The sequence below is a fragment of the Cetorhinus maximus genome, chromosome 32 (genome assembly GCF_964194155.1).
Source record: "Cetorhinus maximus chromosome 32, sCetMax3.hap1.1, whole genome shotgun sequence".
Lineage (NCBI taxonomy): Eukaryota > Metazoa > Chordata > Chondrichthyes > Lamniformes > Cetorhinidae > Cetorhinus > Cetorhinus maximus.
The window spans coordinates 2333917-2348544 of record NC_135910.1 but is presented as its reverse complement, the minus strand read 5'-3'; the positions used below and the strand labels follow the sequence as shown (position 1 = coordinate 2348544).

General features: G+C 42.6%; 1 protein-coding gene across 5 annotated transcripts in view; it reads right to left on the bottom strand.

Moving 5' to 3' along the window:
• Positions 1 to 1015: 1015 nt before the first annotated feature.
• Positions 1016 to 14628, bottom strand: part of LOC144671332 (mitogen-activated protein kinase-binding protein 1-like) — a 149490-nt gene continuing 135877 nt past the window's right edge. For 3 of the 5 annotated variants that reach the window (XM_078533163.1, XM_078533166.1, XM_078533165.1), the window contains exons 28-31: positions 12333 to 12615; positions 11237 to 12157; positions 8800 to 8885; positions 1016 to 2589 (exon numbers count right to left, since the gene is read on the bottom strand). In XM_078533163.1, the coding sequence (XP_078389289.1) occupies positions 2347 to 2589; positions 8800 to 8885; positions 11237 to 12157; positions 12333 to 12615 (1533 nt within the window). In that variant the 3' untranslated portion in view covers positions 1016 to 2346. The remainder of the gene's footprint in view (positions 2590 to 8799; positions 8886 to 11236; positions 12158 to 12332; positions 12616 to 14628) is intronic. The other 2 variants (XM_078533164.1, XM_078533167.1) reach the window with 2 other exon arrangements.

Here is a 14628-nt window from a genome sequence, read left to right as displayed (position 1 = left end):
TAAACAATGAGCCAGTGACAAGAGATCTAAAAAAAAACTTGCTCACTGGCTTTCCTTCTGTGCTTCTGTTTCCACACCCTTCTCCCACAGCAATGAAAATTAGGGTGCTGGGAATGGGGCAGGAATCCTGGAAAGGTCCGAGTTTTCATGACTCCAAAGCAAACCAACATTCCCCACCCCGCCTCCAAACAACCTGACCACAGCCTTGTTTTTGTTCTGTTTGCAGAGGATTACTTATCCTCCTGCCAGCTTACGTCTGTGAACCAAAAGAGGGGAACTTTCCTTCGTGTAGCTGCTTACACTGTCAAAAGTGCCTGGGAAATTCCTTGAATCTTTTTGCAGAGAGAACATCAGTATAAAGGTGGAAATTTGTCAATCCACTGATTGGTTAAGGAATGTACTCTGTTGGTGGGGGGAGACTTCAACAGTGTTTGTTCTGGAGGAGTGCAGAATCACTCTTAGCAACTTCTAAACTTCCAGGTTAATCTGCGCATGTGCTGATTCCATAAGTTGCTCTCAGTTCAGTAGAGTAATGATGGTGAATACAGACAGTTCTGTCATCATTACCGCAGTAAAATTAAAGTCCACTATCATCAGGCCACCATGCAAGTTGTGTTCAAGAAGCTTGTGTACTGGTGGTGATCTGCAGCCACTCCAACTTCGGGGGCTGCATCACTTCCAGTCTAAAGGCACATGCTGCTCCTGGAGCAGGCTGAAATTTGATACATTTAAACTGCTAAAGCAAAGGATTAATGGTAGCACAGCAAACATACTCCAAAAGAAACTCCTCCAATCACATTAGGCATTTGTCAAGGTTTTGCTGAGCTTAAACTAGGGAGAGATTTTGCCTTTACACAATTAGATTAAGATGGTCAGTTTGCTCATGAGCAGTAGGAAGTATCAATTCTTAGTAATCTTTCATTCCAATTAAAAAATGCCTGACTTTCTACCCGAGAATTATCACTACCTGACCAATGGTTTTTATCCTCTTGAAGCAGTCGTCAGAACTCAAATGTTCATAAACAAAAACAAATTTATTTCAAAAGATTTAAGGCAAGGGGTTTAAGAAAAAAAAAACGAACACAGCTAATAATATACATACGAAAAAGAGGGGACATCATACAATACTGCAATATTCAAAACAATGTGCATTTACCATAATACATTATTACGTTGCAAAGTCTAACCGTATACAGGTATATGTACAGCAGAACTAAAACAAGTACTATCCATGTGCATCATACAGTGTTTTTAAAAATGCAAAAAACTTTTTTAAAATGTTGCATATCAGAAACCCTGATTAAGAAGAACAGCCCCTTTTTCAATAGGGATTCAGCCCTCTACACTCTTGACAAAATTTAAGACATCACATATTTAGTTTTTTTTTAAAATAGTATCAAACTAGCTCTGAAAAATACTTATGCATGAATAGGCTTCAGCCTATGATTCCTTGCACCTTGCAGTAGGTCAGGGGAAAGGGACTGAGCAAAAACCAAAAATTCTCCCCTTGAGGCAGCAAAATTAACAAAAATGTCTCAGATTTATTTCAGGTAATCAGCATAAAAAGTTTCTATGAATACACTAAAATAGAGCATTATACCTGACTAATCAGGTATAGCCAGCTGACTCTCACTGTATTTGAGATATCAATATTACAGTCTACTCATTAATTTAAAATTCAATTAAAATTGAATGGCCAGATGATTTGAAGAGCTGAATTCTAACTTATATGTTTGTATTGCTCAATTTAAATTAGATTATTATAATAAATGGTTTGAATTACAGAGTAGACTGCCTTTTGAAACCAGTAATGTCAACCAACTATACTTTCCTATGTTTAGCTATTTTGTAGGTGGTTTGGGATTGTTTCACAGAAATATATAATCTTTGTGGTTTGTACACAATTTTTTAAAAACAAAAACCAAACAATTCTGGAAGGGTTAATTAGATTTAACTAGATTTTAAAACATACTGAAATCATTTTCTGGGCTCTTATTTCTCATAGAAGGTGTGGGTGCAGATTTAAATAGTTGTGTGTGTCTATGGAGCTGCAGATGTTTGTTGTTCTTCAATTACCTAAAGTGATTGTTAAACATTTTCTGCAAGTCATCAGTACATAAGCTTCTGTAACAATGGAGGGATCCAACCAATTCTGAACAAAAAGGAGAAAATTTGGAAAGCTTTTCTGAGCTTAAATAAACTACTGACTATAATTCAAATATGACATGTTGATTATGGTTCCCTCGTTAGAGGAACTGCATAAAATACACTTATTAGAATGCTGTACAATTTCCTAGGACAATGTTCAATTTTAACATCCTTTCCTGGCTCCTCAAATGCATCAATTCAATGTTGTAATTGTAGTTTTTGCGCCATCATTTTTATCAACAGTTCTGAATAGTGTTCAAGTAAAGCTGTCGCCTTGCCATTCTCAAGAGATTCTGAAGCAAATGGTGGCTTGTTTACCAGAGAAGCCGAAATTGGCAAACACTCTACAGAGTTCAAATGCTTCCTCGCAGAGGAAAATGCATCACACAGGATGGCTTTCATCTGGGACTTCACTTCCGGTGCATCTTCAGTGGATGTCACCTGTAAAGAAAGGTTGGATTGGAGCAATGATTTAAAACAAAAACATTTTCTTTCCTCCTGAGGTACAGCTGCTCAGACAGGAGCTGTTCTGGTAGGGCGCACATGTTTCACACAGATGATTTTTAAAAAAACTAGGTGAGGAAGGTATTGTAGCTCAGCTAAGTTTTGTCTCCAAATAACGTCCATGCATGAGCATCCCACAACAGTAATCAAAAGCAAGAACAGGTGATCTTTTCCCTCCCTATTCCTGGGATACTAAAACTAACTCAGAACAATGATTAACCTCGGCTAATTCAATCAATACCATATTTCATTTATGTCACAATTTACATCCCCGACCACCTCGCAATGATTCGGATTGTGGATCTCTGTAGGAACCAATGTGACTGAGGAGTGCACTTTAACATTCTGGGGAATGAAGCCGGACAGGTGGCTGAGGTGGTGGTGGGGGACCATTTTAGTAATAGCGACCACAACATGGTACAATTTAAGCTTGTTATGGATAAAGAAATAGACATGTGCAAAAAAATGTTTTGGATTGGGGGAGAGCGGATTTTAATAAAATAAGTCAGGATCTGGCCAAGGTAGACTGGGAACAGCTACTTGTGGGGAAATCAACAGAAGAGCAGTGGGGGGTGTTCAAAAAGGAAATGGGGAGGGTACAAGCTCAACATGTTCCCTAGGGTGATAGGAAGGAGTAACAAGCCCAGAGAACCATGGATGACCAAAGATATTCAAGACACGATGAGAAGGAAAAGAGAGGCTTTTAGCAGGTACAAGGGGAGCAAATCGGCAGAGGCATTAGCGGAGTACAGACAGTGCAGGGTGGAGCTTAAGAAAGCAATTAGGAGAGCAAAGAGGGGATATGAGAAAGCTCTGGCTAGTGAAAGTAGGGAAAATCGCAAGATATTTTATAAGTATATCAATGGGAAGAGGATAACCAGGGAAAGAGTAGGGCCCATTAGGGACCAAGGGGGAAATCTATGGGTGGAGCCAGAGGACATCGGTAGAATGTTGAACGAATACTTCACATCTGTCTTCACCCAAGAGAATGAGGATGAAGGTATGGAACTCGGGGAGAGACTGTGAGGTTCTTGAGCAAATTGATACAGGGAGTGACAAGGTATTGGAGGCGTTGGCAGGCTTAAAAGTGGACAAATCCAGGCCCGGATGATTTGTGTCCCAGACTGCTGAGGGAGACAAGGGAGGAGAACGCAGGGGCTCTGACCCTAATTTTTAATTCCTCTCTGGCCACAGGGGAGGTGCCAGAGGGCTGGAGAACAGCTAATGTGGTTCCGCTATTTAAGAAGGGTTGAAGAGATAAGCCAGGGAACTACAGGCCAGTGAGTCTCACGTCAGTGGTAGGGAAACTATTGGAGAAAATTCTGAAGGAAAGAATCTATCTCCACTTGGAGAGGCAAGGTTTGATCAGGGATAGTCAGCATGGCTTTGTCAGAGGGAGGTCATGCCTAACAAATTTGATTGAATTTTTTGAGGTGACGACCAGGTGTGTAGATGAGGGTAGTGCAGTTGATGTAGTTTATATGGATTACAGTAAAGCCTTTATAAGTCTCCCACGTGGGACCTTGTCAAAGGCGGCAAATGCACATGGGATACAAGGTAATTTGATAAGGTGGATTCAAAATTGGCTTAGTTGTAGGAGACAAAAGAGACAGAAGGCTGCTTTAGTGGCTGGAAGCCAGTGTCCAGTGGCGTACCACTGGGGTGGGTCCCCTATTATTCGTCATTTATATAAATGACATAGATGATTACGTGGGGTGTAGGATTAGTAAGTTTGCGGATGACACAAAGATTGGCCGGATGGTTATCAGTGAGGTTGAGTGTCTTGGGCTACAGGAAGATATAGATGGGATGGTCAAATGGGCAGATAAGTGGCAGATGGAATTTAACCCTGAAAAGTGAGAGGTGATACCCTGTGGAAGGATTAATTTGACAAGGAAGTATTCAATGAACGGCATGACACTAGGAAGTTCTGAGGAACAAAGGGACCTTGGCGTGTGTGTCCATAGGTCTCTGAAGGCGGAGGGGCATGTTAGTGAGGTGGTGAAAAAGGCATATGGGACACTTGCCTTTATCAATTGAGGCATAGATTACAAAAGCAGGGAGGTCATGTTGGAGTTGTATAGAACCTTGGTGAGGCCACAGCTGGAGTACTGTGTGCAGTTCTGGTCGCCACATTATAGGAAGGATGTGATTGCACTGGAGGGGGTGCAGAGATTATTCACCAGGACGTTGCCTGGGATGAAACATTTAAGTTATGAAGAAAGGTTGGATAGACTTGGGTTGGAGCAGAGAAGACTGAGGGGCAACCTGATCAAGGTGTACAAGATTATGAGGGGCATGGACAGGGTGGATAGGGAGCATCTGTTCCCCTTAGTTGAAGGGTCAGTCACAAGGGGACACAAGTTCAAGGTGAGGGGCAGGAGGTTTAGTGGGGGATGTGAAGAAAATCTTTTTTATCCAGAGGGTGGTGATGGTCTGGAACGTGCTGCCTGGGAGGGTGGTGGAGGTGGGTTGACTCACATCCTTTAAAAAGTACCTGGATGAGCACTTGGCACGTCATAACATTCAAGGCTATGGGCCAAGTGCTGGTAAATGGGATTGGGTAGGTAGATCAGGTGTTTCTCACATGTCGGTGCAGACTCGATGGGCCGAAGGGCCTCTTCTGCACTGTGACATTCTGTGAACATATATACACCAGTGTTGCTGATTTTCCTCCTCACTCACTGTTTCTATGTACAAGAGTTGTATCATTCCAATCATTCCCCAGTAGAAAATGCCAGTGGGGCACTGGCATCAGTACTGGAACAGGAGGGATCTGTACTGTTGGGACGGTCTCCACCTGAACCGATCTGGGATCAATGTTCTAGCGAAAAGGGTAAATAGGGTGGTCAACAGGACTTTAACCTAGAAAGTGGGGGGGGGGGGAAGGGTAAAACTCCAAGAAGTATGACTAAAGGGAAACAAAGCAGCAGGTTAGTGTGTGGGGGGGTGGATTCAACTTCATGGAAAATTATGAAAAAACTGAAAAGAAAGGAGAGCCCAGGAGAGGCTATTAAAGACCCCAGAACACAAAATAGGACAGAGTGTTTGGAAAGGGCTAGGAATCTAACTTCAAGCATATCAGATAAAGAGACGACAATGAGAAAGGGGACGGGAAATACAGGACTGAAGGTGTTGTATCTGAATGCACGCAGTATACGAAATAAGGTAAATGAGCTTGTGGCGCAGATTGAAATTGGCAGGTATGATGTGGTGGGCATCATGGAGACATGGCTGCAAGGGGATCAGAACTGGGAGCTAAATATCCAAGGATATACATCCTATCGAAAAGATAGGCAGGTTGGCAGAGGGGCTGGGGTTGCTTTGTTAGTAAGAATTGAAATTAAATCGATAGCAAGAAATGACATAGGGTCAGATGATGTAGAATCTGTGTGGGTAGAGTTGAGGAACCGCAAAAGGTAAAAAAAACATAATGGGAGTTATGTACAGGCCTCCGAACAGTAGTCAGGATGTGGGGCACAAGATACACCAGGAGATAGAAAAGGCGTGTAAGAAAGGCAAGGTTACAGGGATCATGGGGGATTCCAATATGCAGGTAGACTGGGAAAATCAGGTTGGTAGTGGATCCCAAGAAAAGGAATTTGTTGAATGTCTACGAGATGGCTTTTTGGAGCAACTTGTGGTGGAGCCCACTAGGGAACAGGCAATTCTAGAATTAGTGATGTGTAATGAGGCAGATTTGATAAGGGAGCTTAAGGTGAAGGAACCCTTAGGAGGAAGTGACCATAATATGATAGAATGTACCCTGCAATTTGAGAGGAAAAAGCTGGAATCAGATGTAACGGTATTACAGTTGAATAAAGGCAACTGCAGAGGCATGAGGGAGGAGCTGGCCAGAATTGACTGGGAGATGAGCCTAGCAGGAAAGACAGTGGAACAGCAATGGCATGAGTTTCTGGGAGTAATTTGGGAGACGCAGCAAAAATTCATTCCTAGGAAGAAGCAGCATACTAAAGGGAGGACAAGGCAACCATGGCTGACAAGGGAAATCAGGGACAGCATAAAAGCTAAAGAGAAAGCATACAATGCGGTGAAGAGCAGTGGGAAACCAGGGGATTGGGAAGCCTACAAAGACCAACAGAGGACAACTAAAAAAGAAATAAGGAGGGAGAAGATTAAATATGAGGGTAAACTAGCCAGTAATATAAAAAGATTGCAAGAGTTTTTTTAGATATATAAAGGGTAAGAGAGAGGCAAAAGTGGACATTGGGCCGCTGGAAAATGACGCTGGAGTAGTAGTAGTGGGGAACAAAGAAATGGCGGAGGAACTGAATAGGTTTTTTGCGTCAGTCTTAACGGTGGAAGACACGAGTAACATCCCCAAAGTTCAAGAGAGTCGGGGGGCAGTGGTGAGTATGGTGGCCATTACCAAGGAGAAGGTAGGAAAACTGAAAGGTCTGAAGGTGGATAAATCACCTGGACCAGATGGATTAAACCCCAGAGTTCTGAAGGAGATGGCTGAAGAGATAGTGGAGGTGTTGGTAGTGATCTTTCAGGAATCACTGGAGTCAGGGAGGGTCCCAGAGGACTGGAAAATCGCTAATGTAACCCCCCTGTTTAAGGGAGTGAGGCAAAAGACGGGAAATTACAGGCCAATTAGTCTGACCTCGGTTGTTGGTAAGATTTGAGAGTCCATTATTAAGGATAAGATTTCAGAATACTTGGAAGTGCATGGTAAAATCGGGCAGTCAGCATGGTTTTATCAAGGGGAGGTCATGCCTGACAAATCTGTTAGAATTCTTTGAGGAGGTAACGAGTAGGTTAGACAAAGGAGAGCCAATGGATGTTATCTACCTGGACTTCCAGAAGGCCTTTGACAAGGTACTGCATAGGAGGCTGCTCAGTAAGATAAGAGCCCATGGTGTTAGAGGCAAGGTACTAGCATGCATAGAAGATTGGCTGTCTGGCAGGAGGCAGAGAGTGGGGATAAGGGGGTCCTTCTCAGGATGGCGGCCGGTGACTACTGGAGTTCCGCAGGGGTCAGTGTTGGGACCACAACTTTTCACTTTATACATTAATGACCTAGATGAAGGAACTGAGAGCATTCTGGCGAAGTTTGCTGATGATACAAAGATAGGTGGAGGGACAGGTAGTATTGAGGCGGCGGGGAGGCTGCAGAAGGATTTGAACAGGTTAGGAGAATGGGCAAAGAAGTGGCAGATGGAATATAACGTGTGGAAGTGTGAGGTCATGCACTTTGGTAGGAAGAATAGAGGCATAGACTATTTTCTAAATGGGGAGAGAATTCAGAAATCTGGAGTGCAAAAGGACTTGGGAGTCCTAGTCCAGGATTCTCTTAAGGTTAACTTGCAGGTTGAGTCGGTAGTTAGGAAGGCAAATGCAATGTTGGCATTTATTTCGAGAGGATTAGAATATAAAAACAGGGATGAGCTGCTGAGGATTTATAAGGCTCTGGTCAGACCACATTTAGAATATTGTGAGCAATTTTGGGCCCCGTATCTCAGGAAGGATGTGCTGGCCCTGGAGAGGGTCCGAGAACGATCCCAGGAATGAAAGTCTTAACATATGAGGAACGTTTGAGGACTCTGGATCTATACTCGGTGGAGTTTAGAAGGATGAGGGGGGATCTGATTGAAACTTACAGAATACTGAAAGGCCTGGATAGAGTGGACGTGGAGAAGATGTTTCCATTAGTAGGAGAGACTAGGACCCGAAGGCACAGCCTCAGAGTAAAGGGAAGACCTTTTAGAACAGAGATGAGGAGAAACTTCTTTAGCCAGAGAGTGGTGAATCTATGGAATTCATTGCCACAGAAGGCTGTGGAGGCCAGGTCATTGAGTGTATTTAAGACCGAGATAGATAGGTTCTTGATTGGTAAGGGGATCAAAGGTTGCGGGGAGAAGGCGGGAGAATAGGGTTGAGAAACTTATCAGCCATGATTGAATGGCGGAGCAGACTCGATGGGCTGAATGGCCTAATTTCTGCTCCTATGTCTTATGGTCTAAGTCAGGCAGGTAGGAGTAACAAAGTAGGTCGGTGCTCAAGTAGGTCAGTTTTCTGCACCCATAGTCAAAAGTACAACAAATATTGGAGAAAACAAAGCTGTTTGAAATAGGGAAAAGAGTAGAATTAAGATATTGACGAAGCTAATCAACATGCACCTACCTTGCTGTACAGCTGCAAGGCCTTATGCAAAGTGCTCTGAAGTTCTGTTACGACATGCTCGCAGTTCTCAATACTGACTACAAGATCTGCAAAAATCAAGAACCAATGGAGGAAAAAATTCAACATGCGTGTAAACATACTTGGAGAAGCAGCATCAGTGAATCACAAAATATTTCCCCCCACACCCATGTAATCTGATACCTGCACAGTGTTTCATTTTGTGTAGAAATAAGGCACAGTTGGTGTTAAAAGTAACAACGGTAGCTTCTGGTGTGTCACAGAGCAGCCGCAATCAAATGGTGCTCAGGACTCAGGACTCTCGACCAAAAAAGTTAGTGACTACCCATGCACTGGATGCATGAGCTAAGTTTAGATTTTTCAGTTTTTAAAAAAATTCTTTCACAGGATGTGGTCAGCATTTTTTTTTATTGGGAAAACTCAGCAGGTCTGGCAGCAACGGCGGAGAAGAGCAAAGTTGACGTTTCGAGTCCTCATGACCCTTCAACAGAACTAAGGACTCGAAACGTCAACTTTGCTCTTCTCCGCCGTTGCTGCCAGACCTGCTGAGTTTTTCCAGGTATTTCTGTTTTTGTTTTGGATTTCCAGCATCCGCAGTTTTTTGTTTTTATCTATATTTTTTTAATCGCCCAGCCCTAATTGCCCTTGAGAAGGCAGTGGTGAGCTGACTTCTTGAACCGCTACACTACATGTGGTATACATACACCCAACAGTAAGGGAGGGAGTTCCAGGATTTTGACCCAGCAATAGTGAAGGAACAGCGATGTATTCCCAAGTCATGATGCTGTGTGGCTTGGAGGAGAACTTGCAGGTGTTGGTATTCCCATGCATCTGCTGTCCTTGTCCTTCCAATTGGTAGAGGTTTGGAAGGCGCAGTCAGAGGAGCCTCGGCATATTGCTGCAGTGCATCTTGTAGATGGTACACAATGCTGCCACTGTGCATCAGTGGTGGAGGGAGTAGATGTTGAAGGTGGTGCATGGGGTACCAATCAAGCAGGCTCCTTTTTCCTGGATGGTATTGAGCTTCCCAAGTGTTGTTGGAGCTGTACTTATCCAGGCAAGTGGAGAGTATTCCATCACACTCCTGACTTATGCCTTGTAGATGGTGGACATGCTTTGGGGAGTCAGGAGGAGAGTTACACACCACAAAATTCCCAGCCTTTGACCTGCTATTGTAGCCACACTATTGTTATGGCTGGTCCAGCATGTTGATAGTGGGGGATTCAGTGATGGTAATGCCATTGAATGTAAAGTGTGTGGGTGGCGGGAAGGGGGTGGAATGGCTGGATTCTCTCTTGTTGGAGATGGACATTGTCTGGCACATGTGGGGCACAAATGTTACTTGCCACTTATCAGCCCAAGCCTGAAGGTTGTCCAGGTCCTGCTGCATATGGGCATGGACTGCTTCGGTATCCAAGGATTCATCCGGTTTCATTCTTTCTTGTAGGCTTCAAGTGGTTTTGATACAACTGAGTGGCTTGCTAGGCCATCTCAGCGTCAACCTAGTCATATGTAGGCCAAACCAGGTAAAGATAGCAGATTTTCTTCCCTAAAGGAATCCATTAGTGAACCAGATGGATTTTCAAATCGACTATGGATACATGATCACTATTAACAAGACTAGCTTTTAAATTCCAGATGTATTGATTGAATTTAAATTCCACTGGCTGTTGTGGTGGGGGGGATTTGAACCCGTGTCCCCAAAGCACTAGTCTGGGACTCTGGATTACTGGTCCAGCCTATTACCACTACTCCAGACGTTAAATTGAGCTGCTAGGAGATTTAACCTGAAAACAGATGGGAATTAACCCTTCACATCCTGAATATTTTCCTTCAATTCCATGGGAAGAAATTATAACAACTTTGAAAGGTGATTCCACTTTTCATCACTAAAAGTTTGAAGTTAGTCATTATTCATCTGGCCATAATATCCACCTACACAATTTTGGGTGATATTTAAACATTTATTATGTGTAAGCATCAGAACAACTGCAACTTATGCAATGCATGCACTACAACATTCAAGTATCTTAAAGTTATACACAAGAACATTTTTTTGGTTGCTGGGCAGAAAGTGGAAGGAAGAAAGGTCTTGCCGTACCCAGCGGAAGCACACACCCCTGAACTGTCCAGACAACTGCAACACCTGCAGTTCAGGTAGCTTAAATGGTAGAATAATAAAGCAGTAGAGAGGCTTTTAAGTGGAGATAGAGTTAAGGTGGGGGAAAAACAAATGGCATAAAAAACAAAATCAAACATTCTTATTCAAGTTAGCCAAGAAGAAAACAAGCTTTACTGTGATAGAACTATAAAGATTAATTCTATATCTTTTCTTCAAAAAATACTTGTCTCGAGACAAGGAAAATATTGGGAGCCAGAGATGCAATGGAAGCTAAATACATATTGGAAATTATAGTACCTGTTTCATTGGTGGGTTGCTCTTCAATCCCCGCACATTCTCTGGGTGATTTAGGAACACCTGTGGGAAGGTAGTTTCTTTTGGTGATAGTTATAGAATTATTGCTCACTCCATTGCTGTTGGGACTGATGCTGTCATGCTGTGGTAGTAGAGTAATTGAGTCCCATGACTGAAATGCTTCCAACGTGTGCTCCATGACATCTTGAGAATTGTTACAGTGCTCCGAATTCCCAGTATCTCTCTTTAGGATTGTCAATGAGTTCATGTTTGGGCTGCTCCCATTTTCCTCAGCACCTTCACAAACAGTTTGATCTTTTTTAGCCAAACACACTGGTTGTGTAGGTGTGACTGCTGAGGTAGATAGCCGCGTGGAATCCTGGCCAGCACGCAGTTTTTGTTTGACCTTCGAAACAGCAACACCATTAGCTATTGGAGGAGGCATCAGCAGTCTGTCTGTGTGCATTTTGGAAAGGTTCAAAGTTAAGTTAGCTCTAGCTTGATGGTTCCCATAAGACAAAGCACCATTCTGTAATGTCTCTTTTGACAGCACCTTTTCTTTAAGATTTTCAGTTGGACCATCTCCACTTGGAGTGGAGCCATTCACAGACTCCGTTAAGTCTACAGTAGACACTGCTCTGGAACTAGGTAAACTCATAGCACTCGACTGTCCTAAGGTTTTCAGGTGCAGGTTTTCTCCCATTGATGCACTACGTGATATTTTAGCTTTGAAACTGGCAGTTGGGTGCATGTAGGACCTGGGTTTGCCAGGTTTGCTCTTAGACACCTCTTTGCTCAAGGTTGCAGCAAGCATGTCCATTTTGCCATACAGTGAATGTCTCTGCACTGTCCCCTCATTTACATGCATATTATGCATGCTGGATCCTGATGCTGCTGTGAATGAAGCGGATGACGCCTGTTCTTCTGATTGAAAATGAGTAAAAATAAATGAGATCAAATATTTAGTTAATGCACTTATGGCAAAAAGGTGGAAAAGAGTGTGAGATGGAAATTAATCATTTTATTAACAAAAGGACATTTGCTTGGGGGTGTATTAACTACCATTTTGCAATAGAAAAATTCTAGGGTTAAATCTTACCTGCTTGTACCAGGTCCATCACAGAGACTGAGCGTTTACACATTAGGCTTCTTCCATTATATGGCGCTGCACCTTTCACCCCTGTCAATGCATGAGACATCTCGGCACTTGAACTCACTGACTCTAAACCCCATTCACTTCCACTGTACACTTTCTCAACACTTTGACTCATCATTTCATCGCTATGGTTCTTTGCCCCATTGAAAGATGGCTGTGACTTGGATCCTTTAACTTCTATAAAAGGTTTAATTTCAGCACTTAATTGTGTAGACTTGCAACTTGTCTGTGAGGAGGGAGGAGGAGAGAGAAACACAATAATAAAACAAAGATACATTTATTTTTCACAAACTTTCTATCAGTCTTATTTTTGTTCAGTGGTAACTGATGTCAAGTAGGGATTGTATTCCATGATCACCCAAAGCTACATCACATATCTACCCCAGCATCAACTGGAGTAAAAGATGCTGTTAGGGAATTTAGACGTCACATTAGCCATATAGAGATAAAGGGATAAATCTACAAATGCTGAAATACAAAATCAATTTTTGAAAATACACAGCATCTGAAAAACAAAACTTTTTTTAATGAGTCCAGTATTTCAAGTATCTTCTATCTTTCACTGAACTCTGTGCTGCTTACCAAATAGCAATGGAAACATACAATCTGTCCTGAGCAATATTATAGCTGTGTAGGATAGTGGGATTCACAGAAACATTCTTGTACTTAGCAGAATTACAACAACGTTCAATTAAGAAATAGATCCCCCTCAAATTGCATAAGTGATGACAATTTTTAATTTCAACTATGCTTAACGTACACAGCAAGTCAAATCAGTATCACATAGGAAAGTTTGACTAATATTTTCCACGTTTTTCTTAAGAAAAGTGATAGGGTAGTGCTAGGGCAGAATGAGCTCAGCTCAGGTCCAATGCTGGTCTACACAATAGGTTCCAAGAAAGGGGATAAAATGTGAAGTCAGAATAATTTACAGCAATCCAGTCTAAATTTTTCTAACTTTATTCTTTCACAGGTTGTGGGCTAGCATTTATTGCCCATCCCTAATTTTTGCCTCCGAAAAGCAGTGGCACACCACCTTCTTGAACTGCTGCAGTCCATGTAGTATAGGTACACCCACATGGCTGTTAGGAAGGGAGTTCCAGAATTTTGACCCAGCAACAGTAAAGAGACTGTGATATAGTTCCAGGACAGGATGGTGTACAACTTGGAGGGAAACTTGCAGGTGATCGTCCTATGTAAGCTGCCCTTGTCCTTCTAGGTGGTAGAGGTCAAGGGTTTGGAAGGTGCTGTCGAAGAAGCCTTGGTGAATTGCTGCAGTGCATCTTGAAGCTAGTACGCACTGCAGTCACTGTGTGTCAGTGGTGAGGGAGCGAATGTTTAAGGTGTGGATTGGATGCCAATCAAGTGGGCTGCTTTGTCCTGGATGGTGTCGAGCGTTTTTGGAGCTGCACTCATCCAGGCAAGTGGAGAGTATTCCATCACACTCCTGACTCGAGCCTTGTAGATGGTGGCCAGATTTTGGCGAGTCAGGAGGTGGGTTACTCATGAATTCCCAGCCTCTGACCTGCTCTCGTAGCCACAGTGTTTATATGGTTGGTCCAGTTCAGATTTTGGTCAGTGGTAAACCGCAGGATATTGATAGAGGGGGATTTGTTGACGGTAATGCCACTGACATTCACATGAGTGAACCAGATGGGTTTTTAACCAGATGGTTTCATGGTCACCATTATTGAGAATTATTACAAATTTATTAATCAAATTTAAATTCCACCAACTGTCATGGTGGGATTTGAACTCATGTCCCCAGAGCACTGGCCTGGACCTCTAGATACTGGTCAAGTCACTGGACGAACAAAGTTCAGAAGGGGTGTGCAAAAGAAAAAGAGTAAAAGAATATGAGAAGGGACTATCAGTTAATGTAAAAAGGGTATCCAAAAGTCAGTCATAGGCATATAAGTAGTAAAATAATGCTAAAGGTGGAGCAGGGTCGATTAGGGACCAAAAATGAGATTTATGCATGAGGGCAGAGGGAATGGCTGAGGAAGTAAATGAACATTTTGCATCTGTTTTTACCAAGGAAGAGGATGCTGCAAAAATCATATTGAAAGAGAAAGTAGTTGACATACTGATTATGCTAAAAACTGATGAAGAGGTTGTACTGGAAAGGCTAGCTGTACTTAAAGTTGATTAGTCACCAGGACCAGATCAGATTTATCTGAGAATACTAAGGAAAGCAAAGGTGGAAATTAAAGTCGCTTAGGCAAATGTAGATTAATTA